General features: G+C 42.6%; 1 protein-coding gene across 9 annotated transcripts in view; it reads right to left on the bottom strand.

Annotated features, from left to right (window-relative positions):
• Positions 1-439: 439 nt before the first annotated feature.
• The window catches only part of LOC125980460 (WD repeat-containing protein 25), a 48023-nt gene continuing 33588 nt past the window's right edge, over positions 440-14874 (bottom strand). For 3 of the 9 annotated variants that reach the window (XR_011088085.1, XR_011088087.1, XR_011088082.1), the window contains 6 exons: positions 12104-12222; positions 8646-8825; positions 8086-8204; positions 4854-4978; positions 4616-4730; positions 4318-4358 (listed from right to left, as the gene is read on the bottom strand). Coding sequence is in view for 1 of the 9 variants with exons in the window: in XM_049739566.1 (XP_049595523.1) it covers positions 1527-2319; positions 3220-3361; positions 3759-3889; positions 4114-4171; positions 4281-4332 (1176 nt within the window). In the remaining 8 variants the exon portion in view is untranslated. Of the gene's footprint in view, positions 2320-3219; positions 3362-3758; positions 3890-4113; positions 4172-4280; positions 4359-4615; positions 4979-8085; positions 8205-8645; positions 8826-12103; positions 12223-14874 lie in introns of those variants that run through there. The other 6 variants (XM_049739566.1, XR_011088088.1, XR_011088086.1 and 3 more) reach the window with 6 other exon arrangements.

Raw genomic sequence — 14874 nt, forward strand, 5'->3', positions numbered from 1 at the left:
TTCCCCTCAGGGTGACTTGTAAAGGTTTTCCTAGTTTGTCCACTAGAGGGAGACAAAGACTAGAACTTGACTTTACTACGACGTGTAGAGGGGAGCGTATACTTATTCAATAACATGTCACCTGTCTTGTATTTGCTTTGACATCTTATCTCATTGCTGAATGTGATTCGTCAGTATAATCTTGTTTGAGACAAGCTTGAAAAGCTGATTGACAAAGTAACAAGGTAAGGCACCAAAGTGATAAGTGGAGTAAAAGCCTATAAGCCTGCGGTCAAGATTTGAATCGCCTTACTATACATGGTCATTCATTCAAAAACTTACTACACATACATGGTTATATTTGTTGTTCCAATTGAATCTGTTACATTTTTGCCAATTTTTTTTCCTGGCATGTCACCCCAGTTTCTTTTGATTTATTCTTATATGTTGATTATTGAAGCACTTTATATTGTACTTTATTTGATGCAGCTGAATTCAGTGTGACTTCAGCAAATAATGAGGGGAACGGTTCTGAAAAACAGGAAAACATATAAGTATGTCATTGTATACAACCGTGATGTCACCAGCTAATAAATCAGAATATTTTTCCATACTGCTTCTATGCTGCACAAGTGTGACTTTCACAAAATGACACACAGCATCAGCACATTTACAAGTCATAGATACAGTTACATATATGATTTTTGAAAGGTGGCAGCCTGGAGGACATTTTGCAGATTGAGCCAACCTTCATTCATAAGTAAAATTGCACAGAAACTTCAAATGCGGCCCAAAACAATCAATAACAATCAATAATACTAATAATGAACAAGGTTATAAAATGATAATTATACAATATGCACTTCATCTTTAAAAATCTCTTCAAGTGTTTACATTTTTATATGAGCACTTCAACAACATTCTCAGGAAATCACAATGTTCCATCATAAGTTTGCTATATTTAAACCAGGATGTTGGGCTTTTGGTCACCATTAAACATGGAGCGTTGACTGCACAAGTGGAACATTATTATTATCTTTTGGCAACAAGTTTTTGCATTCATCAACATGGACAATGCACACTGGTCCATATGGTATGGAAACATTTGCATATACTGAACTAATATCATAGTGAAATGGCACAGAACACGTTGCTATTTGGTATAATACATTTTTCATAATGTCACACGTCAGTGGTTCTCAAACTGGGGTCCTCAGATCACTAGGGCTCCATGAATTGTAACTTGGGGGTCCACAAAAATAATGTCAGCTGATGATGGATAAATATTATAATTAATTCAATTGAAGTTACTTCCTTTCATTTCTGTCCAGTAGACTGAAACATTCAAAATCTGAACGATTCCTGAGGCATACTGCGGTTATATTTATTGACGTTTTTGAGGGAGGTCCTTGGAAAAATGTCTCCCCTGTAAAGGGTCCCTGGACCCAAACAGTTTGAGAACCCCCGCAATCCAGTGTCATGTTTGTGCTCGACTGTACATTCAAAGTCCGCTTCTGCTTGACATTCACTGCAACACTTTTCTAAGGTCAGATGGAGGTATAGTTTCTCCCGAAGCTGTTCAGTCTGATCTTCTCCGGGAGGATGATGTTCACCGAGTGTTCCGTCTCCTCGTGGCTCGCTCCGGTCGCCTCCTTCAGCAGGTGCTCCCTCTGCTGCCTCACGAGCTTGCTGTACTTGGCGTTGGCCAGCCACGCCTCGCAGCGGCCGAACAGGACGATGGCCGAGGTGGCCAGGATGACCAGGCAGGTGAGCAGGGCCAGCATGCCGAAACAAACAAGCTGACCGTGGCTGGACAGCATGCCGGGGGAGTGGTGCACCGTCTCTTTAAGCGTGATCTTGAGAAGATCCCTTTCTGGGGGTTGGAGGAGCTTGTGGAAGGCGTGGGCGGGGAGCGAGTAGTGCTGCGGAGTCAGCGAAAACACCCTGTGGTCCATGGGCTTGGCGGCGGGCTGTTTGGGTTTGGCTTTCGGCCGGTGCTGTGTGGAACACAGCGGGCCTGAAAACCATTTGGGGCAAAGGCAGCGGAAGTTTCCGTCAGGTTGGCTAACGCACGTGGCTCCGCTGGCGCAGGGCGCTGTGGCGCATGGAGAGAAGCTGGTGTCGTTGCAAGTCAACCCCACGAAGCCTGGTGGGCAGGAGCACGTGAAGGTCGCCTCGTGGTTGGTGCAGTTGCCGCCGTTTAGACACGGGTTAGAGCGACAGACGTCAGGAGTGATCTCACAGAAGTTTCCGGAAAATCCAGGGGGGCACAAACAGGAGGAGTGGGCTTCCAAGGCGTCACCTGTTTCGGTACAAGTACCCCCATTCTGGCAAGGAGAGCTGAAAGATAGAACAGAGGAGATGATGCTCACAGGGTCATGAAGGTCATCACTGACAGTGGATTGGGTCACTCATTGGAAGGATGGATGGTACGAATCTATTGATTGATTGAGTCCAGCTAAAAATAACCCCAAGGGTGCAGAGGCCAGAGGTCCATGTCACCACTCTACCTGTGTCATTTGTCATCCCATCGTCTTCGCACTTGCTTGTGTCAAGACGAGAGACTGTTCATTTTGTCACATCTGTCGGCTCACTTGATGTGCCTTGACTTGTCGACAACACTGAACTTCGATTGGGGAAAAAAGAAGTCATTTCACATCTAGTCTTGTTTTTGTTGAAATGTTGACAGGAATGAATACCTTGCATCTTTTTGTCATTTCATATCGACTGATGAACCTCCCTGAATACAAAAAAAATGGCTCTTTTACGACTTTAAAATATTGAAGGATACGTGATATGCCATTGTAACACCATTTTTTTTTTTTTACCCTAACCCTTTCCTGAAAATATCCCAAGGATCACTAATTATATCGCTTCAAACTGAAACATTGATTTTTCTAAACTGTCAAAGCAGCTAGGGGGCGGGGGGGTTGCTCATTGTCATGCACGACTGCTCCCCCCTCTTAACAGTGTGGCGTCACCAAAACAATTTTCTGACGTGAGCCGCTCACAAAAATTAATTGGTTGTGTAATTTCACACTCGATGGGCACGCCGGGCCTGAAGAGACGCAGCAATTTGTAAACAAGCAATGAAAAAGTCAGCTTCCCATTATATGTCCTCTTTAAAGCGCCGCTTTTATGATGCTTAGTCGCTGAGGTCATTTTGTGTGTCTTTATCATGCTTTCAAGGGACAATAGCTTCAAATTTCGATTTTAAAAAAGTGAAATCGATTGTCCTACCCATCACTGTGACAGATATTCCTCCTCAGCTGACAGGTTGGTCCGGTGAAACCTTGAGGACAGACGCACAAGTATCCCCCCTCTCCGGTCTCGATGCAGGTGGCATTCCCAGAGCAAGGCCGTGACGAGCACAGGCGAGTATCTGCGGTGACACACACAAAAATCTCTTTTTAGCCGTGACAACTCTTTCTCTTCCCCCCTCTCTCTTCTATTCCTTCCCTCTCGCTTTCTTCCCACGTGCTTGGCAACGTTTCTCCCCGTGTCCTTTATTTCCACTCTGCCACTGCAGCATTCGTGGTTCTAACGCCTAAATTATACACTGTATAATGGGAAACGTGCTCGAGTACCTTGTTTAACAAGTGAAGAGGGTCACCTTTAGCAACCTTCTTTAGGCAACCTCCCCCCCCCCCCTCCATCTAAAAATACATGACACTATATTTCACGTCCGTCCCCCGGGGCTGAGTGTGACTCACCCGAAGCTGTGGGCATGTCTGCTGCTGTGTGTGTGTGTGTGTTACTTAATGGGGGGGGGGGCTCACCTTGGTCACATAAGCTGCCCACCCAGCCCTGTTGACACACACACTGCCACGCTTTCTCGCAAGAGCCGTGCAGGCAGCCCGGAAAACGGATGCAGCGCTCGCAGTGGTCTCCCTGCCAGCCTGGTTTGCACCTGTGAAAAAGAAAAAAAAAAAAGGAACAATCCTGAACTATTAATATACCGACCACTCTTGTCCTCATAATGTCAGCGTGCTGAGATGAGGCTTTGATGACGGCCAGAAAATCCATTATGTGGATAAACAAAAGGCAGTTGATGGATTATAAACAATACCCGAGCGCTCTAGTGATGTATTGAAAACACAGGATATGAGTTTTTCTTATCACAAGCATCAGTACCTGCACTTTCCAGTTTTCTCACAAAATCCATTCTCGGCGTTGCAGCTGCATCCCCAAGCTCAGGAGAGGGAAAAAGAGAGGTATTGTTTTATTCATGTTGTTGTTGAATTAAAAAAAAAAAAAAAGCTGCCAGAGTTGACAACGTGATGCATGTCTCACGGCATTACCTCCAGCGACGCCCGTCACGGCTACAAACAAGAGCACGGCCGTGAGATGCATTGTGATTGTCTTGCTGGAGTAAATTCCTGCAAACAAGCGCAAATTGCAAAACGCAAGCACTCTTGTTAAAAGTTGACAAATGATGACAGCCTACAAGTTGAAGACACGCTTTTTTTTTTTTTTTGCCCAGCATTTTTGGATCGGAGCGGCGCACCCGAATGCGTCTGCATGCACAAAGCACATGCGTGCGTTTTAGACAAAGGGAGAAGAAGGCACTTCTTTCTTAAAGCTTCATTTCAACCCAAAAAAAGCTTTCGGATGGTTAATACACAAATCATCTTACCTTATGTAGCAGCGGAATGCAGTCCTCGGATGATGCAACTCATATTTATCAGAGGCGTCGGGGCTGGGAGAGCCAAGAGCCAGGGCGCGCAGATGGAAGTGATAAGAGGGCTGCTCTAGATGGAGAGGTAGGGTGGGGGAGGAAGAGGTGGGGGCAGGAGATGGGGGGGGGTGGGACCCGGAGGTTTTGACGGGACTGCTGCATCGAGCAGCATCCCCGTGCCACAAGCTCCTCCTACCTCATAAAAGGGAGAATGTGCGTAAAGGCAGCATGATTACGACCACCTCTTCCTAATGGCAGAAGAACTCATGCAATCAAGGGCCACCACTGTGATGCCTCTGACCTCCAAGGTAGTGGTTTGAGCTGAAAATAAATAAAAACAGAATCAGGAAAAGTACACGACTTCAATACAAATTTATAAATGACGCCAACAAGGAAACATAATTTCAAATGTATGTCTAACCTCAATTCTGGCAGCCTAGCTGAACATTAAAATATATTCCATTTGATGGTCACTTGTTGCTAGGCAGACTTCATAGGGCACAGTTATATCTGCCCCATATGCCAATAAAATAAGATGAAGCAAGCACACGAGGATTTAATTCGAATAGATAGTTTGGGATTGAGAATAGTTATTTTTCATATCGATAGAAAGATACAAAACAAATCCGTCACCAAAAAGCAACAAGCTATCACTCGTTCCTCATTGTATCGTGAAACAAAATAGCTTGCGCACATAGCGCCCATCTGCTATCCATAATAATGTCCGTCTATTTTTAGTCTGCTCATTGCTGTCCACTGTCTCACCCTTAAGGCTGCCAAGGACGGCGCTATTTTCCTTTGAGAAAATAATGTTAATTATGATGACGAAGCTCATTCAGTCATGCTCGCCTGTTGGATTAAGACTCAACCCGAATTTTCTTTTCTGGAGTGAATCATGCGGCACTGAGCTTCCACCAGGTATGTGTGCCTCATTGTCTAGACTGAGACAGTGAAAGCAAGGGACTCTCATATGAATGCAAATAACACCAAATCAATATTTTCTTTTATCCCTATCAAATTGCTTGTGAAGGGAAAAAGAGGAAAATCCCCGGGCTCAATGTGTTTTTGCCCTTCTCCAGTCCGCAAAGGCTACCAGCAGCAGAAGAGATGGATAACCTGAGATTTGATGTGTTCTCTCAGTTCAATTTGTTTTGTGCGCTTATTGTCCATCCTCCTGGGACGGTGGGCCTGAGCATTACATTACAATCTTGTTGCCCACAGGGGGTGCCTGGCAGATTACAGGCTCCCTTTTCTCAGGCTCCTATATGCGCTTTATTAGCGTGAAGGAGAGTCGTCCTTCGATTTTTTTTTTTTTTTTTTTTACCAGCCGGCTCTAATCTGGCGTTCATCTCATTTAATCTATCAATTTTATGTTCGGGTCGTGTAAGTCAGGATGAGCAGATGGTCTGGTTGGAACAAAAGTTTAAGACTAAAACATTCAGGATGTTGCTTAGTCAGATGTAAATAAAAAAAATAAAATAAAAAATGAACAGGGAATAACATTTCAAAGAATGACAAAATCAGATTTAAATATAGAGGTCAAATATTGAATATTGGTGAATATTAAATGCATTAAAAAAAAAAAAAAAACAAGGACCCTAGAACTATACCCAGAGGAACACCGCACATACTGTTCTTATTTAGTTAGAGCCTGCTCCCATTTCGTTCTCAAGAAGCTAGACGTACGCCTCTGCTATCTAGGCTCTCGCATCTTTTTAAATCAAAAGAGTGCTTAGTGCGCTCGAGAACATTCTCGTCTAAAAGCCATCGAAAATCAAATCACCTCTGTTATCTAGCTACTATTTGTCAAATATTCCAAAAGTAATCGTGTTCCCAGTGTAGAAACAATATCTATTTGTTAAATCTCCCAGTCGCTGGAAAGTGCATGAGCTGGGGAGTAGATATTTCTACTTTTGACAGGTTGAAACAATTCTCACTTCCCAACATTCCTAAAGATTAGATGTGCACAGAGAAGATATCAAATAAATCAAATTACAAGCGGTTATTTCAAAACTGCACAGTAAAAACTGGGAGTGAGTCAGACTCACAGAATTCATTGAAATTCTCAGCACGGGGGCAGGAAAAGGGAGAAGCTCTATCAGCATGCAGAGATATGATTAAACAAATCCCAAGCCTGTCAACAAATACAGCCAGGCCAGCCACATTTCAGTCCAACGTGCTAAATAAACAGGATACACCATCTTGCACAAAAACAGCAGGGAATTGGGCCAATGATGAACATGTCGATCGCAATCATCATTTTTAAATTGCAAAGCAATTAGCATGCTAATAACTCTCGATTACCGCACTTAATTCTCAATGTCAGAGAGGTGTTCTTTCTAACATTGAGCATTAATTAAAGTTTGGAAGTCTTGAATCCAGTCTCATTAGATTGGTGTCTCTACTGAAGCGGTCGTCCGTGAGTGTAAATACATAAATTTGGTGGCGGGCTGCCTCTGGTGGGATTAGGTGGCTCGTTTAATTGCTAGCTAGGTGAAAAGGTGAGCGATAAAAGTGCGCCGTCATTTGCAGCGCGAGTCCCATTAGGACACTTGAGCAGCTGAAAACGAGGCCCGATACCATCGGTCGGCGCTGAGGCCACATGGCCGCCTGACAAACTGCTCCATCATTCATGAGCGTGCAGAACGGTGTCACTTTTGTTATTGGCAGTATTTGGAGCATCAGGGAAAAAAAAAATTGGCTGTCAGAGATGACAACAAATTGCGTACTCAGCAATCAAAGTTACACTGTAAAAACAAATTTTAAAATTCAGTTGGGTAGTAGTTCGAGTGAATTATCTGAACCAGCCAGTCAGTGGTCCACTTCAGCGCAATTTTCAATCACTTTTTCTCGAGGCCATTCCTTGGTAGCTTTGCCGCGACAGCACAATGTCCCACAATTTCTTTTGCCCTTGCTTTCAAGTCAGCTGTGCTATGGCAAGTTTGCAACCATCAAAAACCTTGTGTGAGTTGCTACACATGACAAAAAAAGAGAATTATTTAAGAAAAAAAGAACAAAAAAAGGCTTTTTTTTGTCCTGCAGCATTTTGTGAACGTGTCTTGCACTGCTCTTACATCATCGGTGAAGCAGAGAAATGTTGCAATTCATCAAAAAGACTTTTCTTCCATCCTTTGAAATGCCAAAGACAATTTTTTTTTTTTTTTTTTACAACAATGCATCACTGTGCTTTATAATTTCCAATTTTGAGTCCAAGATGGATGTTTCCAGCAGAACCAATTAAGCCTTTTTGCAAAGAACTGCCAAAAATCATCAGTACACATCACAACATTGATGGTCACATTAAATCCACAGGGCCAGATGTTACGAGGTCCAAAGTACCCAACAGGCTTCCCACAGAGGAACCCGAATGACTCCGAACGCCATTTGCCATCTGCGCTGATGCGAGCCGCTGCGTTGTGAAATGTTACCTAAATTTAATTAGCCGAGGTCGTGCTGTCCGTCCTCTCCATGGCAACGACGGCTTTGTGCTCGTCAGGATGAAGATGCTGGAAGCAGATGGATGAGACTGATGGGCACGCGGGGAACACTGTGATAGAAAAAAAAAGGGGAAATTGAGAGGAAACAGTCAAAGTAAAAAAATGATTCCAGTCCATGCAACATTCACTTTAGTGTTACCAAGGGAACACAGAGAAAATATAGCAGAGTCAGTATAGGCGGTATAAAATGTGACTTTTACGGTATCCAGCAGTGAGAATAACGCGCTCATAAAAGTATAAAGTCACCACATGATTGTTAGTTAAGGGCTGGTTGTCATTTTATGGCTCGCTGGGTTCAAGTTAAACTCTAACTATGTTGCCAGGTTTAAAAGTAATGACATGATTGATGAGATTCCCCAAGGTAGTGTTCCGGGGCCCGTTTTCTTTCTATAGTTTTGTGCTTATATGGCACAAAAAAAGATTTTTTTGTATACTCAAATGTTAGATTTCTTTTTCGTTTTGCGCTGCTGAAGTTCATTTTTGTAACTTACACCTGAAAAGCTTTTTGTGATGACACGGTTAGGGGGAATAAAGCGAGCGGAGTGTAGAATGTATCTGACATCTTTTGGAATTCACATTTCACTTGGTTGTATGAGCGTGTGGTTGGCATGGCAACATCGCCCAAAGGAAACAGCCTCCGGTAAAGCTTTGTTGCAGACACACCGAAGAACCTGAAACAGATTGCTGGTGAGCGGCTTGTGTGGTTGAAGTCACTGCCAAGGCAGTGGCGTAAACAATTGTTAACACTGCAAAATAAAGTTTGCATTATGTCAACATTCCCCCCCCCCCCGTACGTTGCCAGCAGATTTATTTGAGTTCCTTTCTTGCTTATCTGCAGTACGTGACACCTCGGGAGTGGAATTGTATTTTATCTTTGCAAAGCATCATCTCTTGAGTTGAACATAAATGAGCCTACAGGGACAACATGCCAATATCAGCAAGACAATAGAAACGCTGCACGATTAATGTCCACGTGTGCCCTAAATAAATAAATTTATGTATATATATATATATAGATAGATAGAGAGAGAGAGAGATAGAGAGATAGAGAGAGAGAGAGAGAGAGAGAGAGAGAGAGAGAGAGAGAGAGAGAGAGAGAGAGAGAGAGAGAGAGAGAGAGGCTACACGAGGGAAAAGCAGCAAATTTGCACTTTTCTTTGGTTTGGTGAATTTGCAAAGGGGCATTTTAATGTCGCACCTCAGCAGACAATCGGCATTGCTGAGGTGATTACCAAGCGCTTTTAACAGCTTTCCTGCGAGCTTTAAGTCTCAGCACGATTATGGTTTTTGTTTTTAGCCCTGACTTGAAGCAAATCAATAAGTAAATAGAGGGAGTGAGGAAAATGTGTGTAATATTGGCCGCAATTGTGTGGGAAGATGCTTGCAATCAGTCTTGTGCTGCCTCCTCACACAAATTGGCCGTAATTTGTCAACTAAAATGGCGCTCATCAATGCGGCTGGAGCCTTTTACTGCCTAAATGAGACGGCTTTTAACAAGGCTGAGCGTCCATTAATAAGACATTTTGTTGTTTTGTTTCCATGTCTGCAAATGACTATGAAAACTTCAATTAAAAAAAAGCGGCGAGAAGCGAGACCCCTGAATTTCTCCAGAGTGGGATTATCATCATCATACACGAGATGTTTGGTCAAGCTGTGACCTTGGGGAGCGTAATTATTGGAATTTCGTGTTTTATGGCGAGCGGTAAAAATTCGCCCATTAGTGGGAAAATCTCCAAGTCGTCAAAGGACCTCTGGAAAAGGACAAAACGTCAACAGTTTCTTTTGAGTGCATTCGATTGTCATCCATAATTGAGCGGCCACCTTTCATTATTGATTATCTGACATGATCAGCGACGGAGGAGTGAAATCTCCCTTTGCACGTATAATTGAATTGCATCCCGAGCCCGTGCCGAGGCGACGCCATCCGTCTGTGGACAGATACGCGCTGAAAGGGTTGCTTATGAATTATTCATGTCACATGTGCCCCAAAAAAAAGGAGAACCTCTCATGTCTGGCAGCTATGGATAAAAGAGTCCTTTGGAAAGATACTGGTTCTTATTTTTCTTGCAGTGAGTCTCTCTTTTCAGGGTTTGTCTTTTAGATGTGCTTTTTTTTTTTTTGTTTCTATAAAATGTGAAATTTTGGCAGTCTACAGTGGAAAGACTGACAATTTAATTGGATCAAATAAAAATAACATCGAGCAAATGTATCCGTTTCAACAGTCCAATTTAAATGATTTACACAACATTGACCAGCGTCAAGGTCACCACCGTGACCTCTGCAACAATTTTCATCCCTTTCTCTCCTGACACGCTGGCAGCAGATAATGAAAGTGTCGGTGCTCCCTCGACTGTAACCAACTTGATGAGCCCATTTTCCCGCCGTCGGATCCCATTTCCCATGATGCAACGGTGTGAACCGCACAAAAGGGGATGGAAGAATTGAGAATGAAGCTTTGGGCTTCATGTTGAGGAAATGTCACTATGGGCAACCAGGCACTCGTATGAAATGAATAAAACAGAAACCTGAACAATCAGGTTCTGCTTTCTGCTTTGCGAGCAGATTTTATTCGGGCTGTGATCAATGCGTAATTTGCCGAAAACAGAGAGCAAAGCGGAGGAAACAGGTTCCGTAATATAATATTCACGGTCTGACCTTGCTGCTCCCCGTCTGCTTTTGTCTGTCGCCCTCTCCGTTGATTGCTCATTTAATTTGACTGAAAAATGTGTTTTAAGCGCACACAGGGGCTGTCACGGGGCGGAAAAAAATGGACTTAATGAATTGGGCGAGGATGAAAAGGGATGCAAAGTGGCGCGAGAGGAAGGAGGGGGAGCGACCAAAGGACGAGGAAGAGGATGCAAAGTGGTTGTTGTGAATAAAGAAAAACATCTGCCGAATATGATGAAAGCCAAAACATGAGGGAGCAGTTGAATGCAGAATTTTTCCTCATTTATTTTCCTGTACATTTAATATTTTATTTATATTTATTTTTATATATTTTTTCCTCTTTTTTTTAAAATGACTGAAATGTTTGTTTATAGGTGTCGCCATTCTTCATCACAAATATTCTCGTCACACCTCTCGCTCAGTATGACGCCAAGTCACTCGCTTTTAAGCTCCATATTTCCCTTCCCGAATCTCTCTCAATTGAGTTAGCGTGCTATCGCCGCTCGGGTTATTATAGATAGTTCACCTCTGTGTCGCTGTCAGCAAGGAGCTGATATAGTGGAAATACATAATAGGACCGACCGCACAGGCGGAAAGCGCACGGAGGCTTTTTGTAAGCGAACAGCGCAAAGGTTAATAAAGACATCCATTCATTAAGGGCTGACTTGACATGAGAGGCAAACAACCGCAGCGTGCGAGTGGCGAGGATCTCCCCTGGCTTCTAATGAGATCGTCCGTCTCATAATTCCACATGACAGAACTGTCAGACAACTCCGGAGAGAGACGGAGTGAGACGCCAGTGAAAGATCAAGATCTTTCCTCTCATATTCTCTCGCCGGGCGGCAAGTAATGATAATTGCAAAGCTATGTGATTATCTAAATATAAGTTCCGCATTGTGATTTAAAAATAAATGAATGGATGGACCGACTTAAATTTGCCTTTAAATGTTTTTTTGTAATAATATGAAGCACATCGTGTGTATGAAACACGCTATTAAAAAATAACTCCCTTGCTTATAATGTTGGCATTTATCAGGAGCTAATGCTTTTAGCTAATGGCAAGGGGTCGTTACAGTGAAGCAAAATCCGTTGGAGCTTTGTTTTTTTTAATCCATGGAGCAGCGTCAATAAAATTGTTGCGGCAAGGTGATCTGTTTTCTTCTGGTGAGTGGCTTTTGGCTAGAGCAAAACAACACTCCGACTCCCTGGTGATTCACACGCATTGAAGATAAAGTGCAGTAGACTCACTTTAGATTGTTTGTCCAGACCTCCACCCACCTACCTCACCATGACTTTCACACTTAGTGTCTTGGAGTGACGCCATGTTCTTCCTTTTTGGCTAAGTGACAGCAGAAGACTTGATTGATCTGTCATCAAGGACGGAAACGACAAAGGACTCATCTGAAAACAAGAAGGAAAACAAAAAGGATTTTATTACTCATCTTTGATCTTATTTTAAATTTCTCATCAGGAATTATTCTCTTTTTTGTTGTCCGTCATGAAAGGAGATTGATTGTCATTTGGGTCTATTTAATTTTTTTTACTGTCATCAGTAAATTTTAAGTTACTGGTGGTGTGTAGCGCCGATGCTATTCAATCATCCATCATTTACGGAAGCACCTACAAGGAAATGTTAAATTAGGCTGATGTTTCTTCCCGTCTAGCTGTCAAAATGTGACATATTATTTTCATAAAAGCAAATTACACAAGCCTTTCCTTCTCTCTCCGCCTTGCACTTGTTTACCAGCAGCAGATTATAGGTTCACTTCATAGGATATCATTTGTTGTGGGTGAATAAAAACGATACGAGTGGTGTAAATAAAAATGCCTTTCAATGAACCGCGCAGATCATTTGAGTTAATTAAACACCCGTGAAATTTCTTGCCGCGAGCCGGGATATCCTTTTTGTTTTCTTTCTTTGAGTGGTGGCGATTGATTCTCGCGATTCTTTACGTCAAATTTTCATAATTACCGATTGATGTTTTAAAGAGCTGTCATTGCGTGTATTTTTTATTATTTTATAAAAAAGATGAGGAAAATTATTAATGAAATCGTAAGAATTACAAAACAGTAAAAAGAACTTGGTAATATGGCAATCATTTATTTTTGATTGACTTTTTTCTTATCATGTCTAAATATGTTTTAAACTACTCCTGAACTGCATATGATCACATGAGCAAGAATATATTTGAAAATCTCTCGTCATCTGCTGCTTAAGCAAAAAGATTATCTGCTGCATTTGACTATCTTCATTCCATAGATGTCTTCATAATCGCCGCAATTACACAATGTGAATTTCCCTTCAAATAAATTGGCTATTTCTCCATGGCCTGTAAATATAATTGGTCCCTCTGTGCTCACCCTTCAATATGCTGTCGCTATAGCAACAGAGGCCCGAACCTCCAATTTGACTTGAGCAAACACGCATCAATAAAACGAGAACCTACTGTCCACCCTCTTCGTCAAACTGCTGAGAACAAAACATCAATGCCTTCCGGCCGCTTTCTTTTATCATCCACAAAAACAAGGATGTGTTACATGTTGATGTAAGGAAAAAAAAAAAAAAAAAAAAAAAAGCTTGCTACAGCTCAGTTGATTTTACAAAGGAAAAATAACAATTTTGTGTTCCTGCCAGAACTTGGATGCAAGTGATAATAAGAAGGCTGATTTTTTTTTTTTACTGGGCAAATGAAATCCTTGTATTTTTGAAACTTGCCGGGCGGACGCAATTTGTGAGGACTATGAAAACATCCTTAATCTCGGAACTCCCATGAGCATTAAAGCCCGAACACGGCGGCGGTGCGGAAAGAAACAATCTGTCTGCTTTTGACTCTGCTGGCAGCGTCGTCTTCATTGCCATCGCTACTGACACTCTTCCTTCTCTCTTGTGTGATCTCCTAATTGATATTCATGAATCCTGCTCAGACTTCTAACTCAAGCATCGCCAGAAATGCAAAACAAAGGCGACTGACTTTTTTTTTTTGGGCTTGCTTCATTGTCCTCTGTTTGTATATTAGCATCACAACGCATCCTCATCAATATTCTTTAATCATTATCGGACTCTAAGCAATTAAGTGTCCTCTTTCTTCTTCTTTGTATTTTCCTGCAATCTTGTGGCAGCAGGCTACCTCTCAGAGGTCAACCTTGGTACTACAACAGATGTGGCTAAGGACACTTTTTTTTCCCCTAGTGGTGTCTCTAACCATTAAAAAAAATTAGATGTTAAAAATCATAATATGTAAACCTCTGACAGCGCAGACCTCAATGGAAGCTAATTAATATGAGAAACGAGGAGTCTCTTTTGAAGCAGCTTCTTTTTTTTTTAATTAACACTTGTGTGCAAGTGTGGAAATTATGCATATTTTTACCCTCGGCTGTGACATTTACACACACACATGCACACACACGCACGAATGTGCACTAGTATGTATGTAAATGAGGCAAACTGTGAGACAAAGAATATCGGGCTATTGTTATTGTCTTCCTTCAGGATCAAATGTGATTAATGGCATGAATCATTAGCGAGAAGTGTCCCTCTCGGAAATCCCTCAAGTCAAGCATGATGGTCGCCGGGTAATTACAAGGGGTGGTCTTTAGAGAGGCCCGCGTGTGACTTTGATTAACGTGAAGATGCACCTCCACGTAGCTGCAATCTTAGCAACCCTCCAATCAGATTCAAGGGCTAGACAAGTCGGAGGATTGAGATTGAAGGTCATTTCGTGACTGTGGTGCAACCTCGTTTGCCTGATCCACTGTTTAGATCTTGGATGGGAGAGGGCCCTCATTTGACAGATTTTATTTTTAGTTCTGCAGGGTAACCCTTCACCCTCCCGAAGAGACCAACCTCATTGACAGAGAGCAGCTTCAGTCGAGATGACCATGACCGGGAATGTCATGGGAGTCTAGGAGTTACCCAATCCGACTCACATTGGTCAGGTTGGCCCGGACTGCACTGGATTTGCTTTTTGTCTAGCACAAAACGACCACTGGGTGGCGCTGTTGCACATGCAAACAATGAAGACGAGTACGTCGTTGCTTTCATGACTTAGTGTG

The sequence above is a fragment of the Syngnathus scovelli genome, chromosome 14, assembly GCF_024217435.2.
Source record: "Syngnathus scovelli strain Florida chromosome 14, RoL_Ssco_1.2, whole genome shotgun sequence".
Taxonomy (NCBI): domain Eukaryota; kingdom Metazoa; phylum Chordata; class Actinopteri; order Syngnathiformes; family Syngnathidae; genus Syngnathus; species Syngnathus scovelli.